Source organism: Montipora capricornis, chromosome 9 (assembly GCF_036669925.1).
Source record: "Montipora capricornis isolate CH-2021 chromosome 9, ASM3666992v2, whole genome shotgun sequence".
Taxonomy (NCBI): Eukaryota; Metazoa; Cnidaria; class Anthozoa; order Scleractinia; family Acroporidae; genus Montipora; species Montipora capricornis.
The window spans coordinates 18650153-18655152 of record NC_090891.1 but is presented as its reverse complement, the minus strand read 5'-3'; the positions used below and the strand labels follow the sequence as shown (position 1 = coordinate 18655152).

Sequence of the window (5000 nt, the reverse complement as noted above, 5' to 3'; positions counted from 1 at the left end):
TAGCGCATGGGCTAGGAAACTAGAGACGGAGAATTCATTTGAGCAAGCAGCCAAATGGTATGTCTTCCCTGTTTAACAAACCACTTTAGTTTCCCTGAGATTTGACTTATCTACACCTAAAAAAAACACTTTAATTTTATTGGTTTTCTTAGGCTGTACCTGTATTTTTCCAGAGCTAGGGTCTTTCATTGTCTCATTTTATTTTGTAAACCAACCCTTGGAGGTCTTTCAAATGATTCACATGGTGGGTTGTGGAAAGCATTTCTTTTCAGCTTCCAATCGAGTCGATCGCCTTTCGCACAATCTATATTAGTTCATAGTTCATGCTTCGGTAGCCTCAGTAACTCGATCATGAGAGTTCCATTTTCCTCAATTAGTTACTTGGCAGTTAAGTCATCAGCCGACGCTGTGCGAGTCTTGGTTCGCCGAGGGGATCAGCCTTCACTCAAGACAGCATTTCAGGTATTGTTTCAACTTCTTGAGTATTCGTTTTCCTTAAATCGCCGACCGTCTGTTTTTTTATTTGGTTTGTGATTTAAACCGAGGGTTGTGACTAAAACTTTGTTTTTACCCTCGGTTAGAATTTTATAATGTAATTTGCCTAAAATTATATGCAGGGCCTTTGCTTTTTTAATATCTTAAGATTTTAAAGGAGAATAGCTTCCTATTTTGTGGGTCTTAGGACGTCGGTTAAGGGAACTAGTGGGCAGATTTCCTATTAATCATTGGTGTTCAATTTTGTTTAGGTTTCTTTGCTCAGTGGTGAGACTGAACTGGCCATTTCATTAAGCCTGCGCCTTACGCAATCCTGTCTAATCGCTCTAAACTGGAAAGACGCGCAGGAAATTTTGACTAGCTGCCCTGGAGTTGAGGTAATTTCGTGTATGTCATAGAAAGCACGGATACTTAAAGGGGCTATGTCACGCAAGATGATGATGTAATTTCATGACACCCAAAATGCCCAAAAAGTAGAATGAAACATTGCAATAACCACTTTGGACTGTTGAACAACATAGAGAAATACACCAAAAGGAAAGAGAAGCGCGGATGGACGCAAATGGACAAGATTGAGACGGATTGCATTTGGGTAATCTTGAAAAGGTCGGCCAGACGTTTTTCAAGTTTGTGGCAAATCGCCTGGATAAAGGTCGTTTTTGCTCAGAATCATCTTGTTTGTGATGTAACGGTAATTTTATCAGTAAAGGCATTCCACATTACCATTTTCCAGTTTTAAACTCGTGATTAACTAAAGATATCACCTAAACACCCTAACATAGCGTGACATAGCCCCTTTAAGCGAACAAGAGTGTAAATAGCGACGCACCAATGTCCTTGATTTCCAGTCAAAAGAACCTCCTTTGCTCTTGTTTTAAGGAAACTACTGCTCTGGCCAGCGTTGCTAAGCGACCCAAAAACGTTTGCACTTAATCACGCTTGTAACCGCATGGTAGTAAGTCAAGTATGCATGAAGTCATCTCGGGATCAGGTTCATTGTGCAGAAGATTCTAATACGCATAATTTTTAAACTGTTAAAGAAAAGCTGTTTCAAAAACCACGTCCGCGACGTTTGATGACGCTTAGATCAAACTGCACTTCAATCCAGAGAAAATTATCTTGCCTATGCTCCTATGGCAGCAGACAGCAGACAATCAAATGCGCGGATTAAGGTGGCCGAATACAGTTTTAAGAATCCAAAGTTCTATTTTCAATTACGTCCAAGCGGTTGATGTCTGGGCACTCAAAATTGGCCAGGGAAAAGGTTTAACCACAGAGGTTTCTGTTTCGTTATGTTAAAGGAGCTGTGCCTCGTTTCCATGGAAACACAGCTGAGTAAACTGAAAGCTAAAAACTAGCTTTTTGACAATTTATATTAAGTTGTTAGATTTCTTTCAACCTTTACCTATGATGAATTCAAAAAAGTACTTAAGTTCACACTGGTCCGGTAGAATTGTGATGGAAGAATTTTTTTTTAATTCACTGTTTTGCGTTTTCAGGTTATATTCGTAATTCAAATTTCCTCTGTTAAATTCCAATATCTTTGTGATAGACCACTGCGTTGGTTTCTGCTATACTCTTTGGCCAAATTTCTTGAAATTGTATGGACTGGTTAGTGAGAAATAGGCGTGTTTCCGATGAATGCGAACAAATATTTTCAGTCTCAGTTTTCGATCATGTGCGCATTTGACTGTTCTTCAGCTCGCGCAAACACGAGAGAGAGAAACGCGTGCACGCTTCCACGCTCCCATTGACAAATTTCCAGTTTTGTCATTGCAATACTATTTTAAAGTGATTCAAAACTTGAAGGAGGACAACTGAGTCGGCAGTAAAAACTGGTAATCGGGTGAAAACTGTGTTCGGCCACCTTAAGCGCAAATCGTGTAAATGCAGACAAGACAAGACTGTATTTCACATGACCTTAAAACATGATATTGAAATATAAATGTACACTTGGTTAATTTTTATTACATCCATTTAGAAATCACTGGTGATCCTTGCAATTTGATTGGCTCTCAACTGGTTCACTAAAATATTGGTACTGACTAAAATCCTGTATTTTAGCGATTAAACAATAATAAATTATAATTGTGTGATTTCTAAATGGATGTAATAAAGTGTTAATTGAACTTAGTGTCGTGCAATTTTGGTCTGAAATCATACTTGTGATTTCAAATCGAACTCATTCAATTTTGAAATCACACGTATGATTTCAGACCAAATTGCATTCCACTCAGTTCAATTATCATTATAAATTGACGTTTATTAAATCGTTATCTTTAAGAGAGTTACGACATTTTTTTAATTTCGAAGACATGTTTCGATGTTACAAACATCATCGTCAGTTACAGAATATTTGAAAAACCGTTGACTATAATTTATAACAACTAGGCGAAACATGCATAATTAAATTTGATTAAGTGACAAGAAATACATATTTGAAAGATTGTAAAGCCTAAAGCGTAAGTGTAACTGGTCGTCATTTTTCCACACGCGTCCGTGAACAGCTCTCTTCAGACAAGTCCTCACACATCTTCAAACATTTACTAAGCTCAGAATTGAACGTTGTCGTCAATCTTGCTCTGTGGATTGATTCGAAATCCTTGATTCCGCCCCTACTAAATTTCAACTTAAACTTAAGGAGGCTATGCATATAAATTGGGAAAAGCCTAATTTAAACCAACAAGTTCATCACGTCAACCTGACACTTACGCTTTAGGCTCTACATTCTTTCTAACACTCTGTAACTCACTCAAATATGTATTTCTTGTCACTTAATCATATTTAATTATGCATGTTTCGCTTAGTTGTTATATAGTCCTAACGGTTTTTCAAATATTCTGTAACTGACGATGATGTTTGTAACATCGAAACATGTTTCGAAATTAAAAAAATTCGTAACTTTCTTAAACATAACGATTTGCTTTCTGCTGTCTCGACCTTTTGGTTACATTTATTAAACTGACAATGAAGCACGAGCTAATCACAATCGGTTTCGTTCTTGCCTTAGATTGGATGAGAATGCGCGAGATTTTTTAGCCAATCGGAAAGCGTACGGAAGCTCTTGTGACACTCGATCAAAAACTGCTTTACGTACTTTCAAATTGTCCATGATGAGAGAGTTAGAAGGGCCTAATCACAATACAACGTCATCGTCGAAGGATTTGTTTTCTGTTCAAAATGAAGCCCTTACCAGTAGTCCGGCTTATTTGGTGCTGGCATTTTTCTTTTTTCTTTTCAGGCGCACCTTTTAAATGTTTGCGTGCATGAACTGTTGATCGTCACACTGGCTGAGGAACAAATCATCACCGACGCCTTCTTTCACGACGCTGCGCGAACCAAGATAAGTTCGTTTCTCCAACTGACCAACCTTGGTACCAGGGAACCGGTGCAATTGGGTGAGTTGTCGCCTCAAAACAAAAAATTTCGCGACCGAAACTATTTTGTTCACGTTCGGTGTAAGCAAGCTAGAACTTTTCATTTTTTGCCGTTGTCCTTGTCCTCGTACTTTCTTAACGTTCTTTTTGTTTCGGTTCGAAAACGTGTTTGCCCTAATTTGCCCTTTCCATAATATCTTCCTCATTACTTCAACCTAAATCTCGTTCTTTGCTTGCAATGTTCACCGCCCTCCCCTCTCTTCCGCTCTCTTCTTGCCCCCTCCTCGTTCGTAGACTTTACCCGCAGTGTACTCCTCACAAATGATTCCGTTTACCTCTCCGTTCAAATCACTTGTTTCCTTGTCTACTTCTTCTTTCACTAAATCTCCCATCCCTCTGTCCATTATCCACTCCCCTGCTTCATTTAACCATAGCTAGAGTTCATCGAGTTACTAATCATCCATTCCTTTCAGGGAAGTACCTGCACGTGGACACGCCTTACGAATCACCTTGGATAGCCAATAGCAAACCTGGAAAATGGTTCATTGCATCCATTGTACAAGCATGGTATGACTGTGGCGTATTCCAACCGCATTCAACACTCCCATTGTTCAATACACTTAAGGCACATTACGAGACTATCTCCTTTGGAACAGGGACTATCTCCGAGGTAATGTGATCTGCATTTTGTTTAGCGTACGTTGAAGGCGAAATTGACCATAAGGAAGTAAGTGTACTTCTTGTATAAATTATTTGGCCGCCATCTTGATTTTCAAACATTTCTTTAGTAAGCAGAGGAACGTTGGGGAGAGAATAAAAGTTACTGAGGGGGTGGGCGATAGCTGATCAAATGCAACATTTGGACCCCTCCAGGGTAAACAAATTGAAGCCCTCTCTTCATAGTAGGTCTGGCAGCCATGTTGGTATCCTTCAGGGAAAAAACGGCGTTATCTTCGTTGACCCAAATTATTCGTCTAGCAAATTTAACTCTATTCTTTGGCAAACTTTATTTGGCGGGAAAAACCAATATGGCTGCCAGCCACGTGATTTTTAACTCTTTTTTTGCAAGAGTTTCTTCTTCAGAGTCAAAAACCAATATGGCTGTCAGTCACGTAATTTAAAACAGCC

At 39.1% G+C, this 5000-nt stretch overlaps 1 protein-coding gene across 2 annotated transcripts in view; it reads left to right on the top strand.

Annotated features, from left to right (window-relative positions):
• The window catches only part of LOC138016803 (gem-associated protein 5-like), a 52766-nt gene that overhangs the window by 22887 nt on the left and 24879 nt on the right, over positions 1-5000 (top strand). For both annotated transcript variants that reach the window (XM_068863986.1, XM_068863985.1), the window contains exons 21-25: positions 1-57; positions 378-462; positions 747-872; positions 3737-3893; positions 4346-4542. The exon at positions 1-57 is cut by the window's left edge and continues 63 nt beyond it. In XM_068863986.1, coding sequence (XP_068720087.1) covers positions 1-57; positions 378-462; positions 747-872; positions 3737-3893; positions 4346-4542 — 622 coding nt within the window. The remainder of the gene's footprint in view (positions 58-377; positions 463-746; positions 873-3736; positions 3894-4345; positions 4543-5000) is intronic.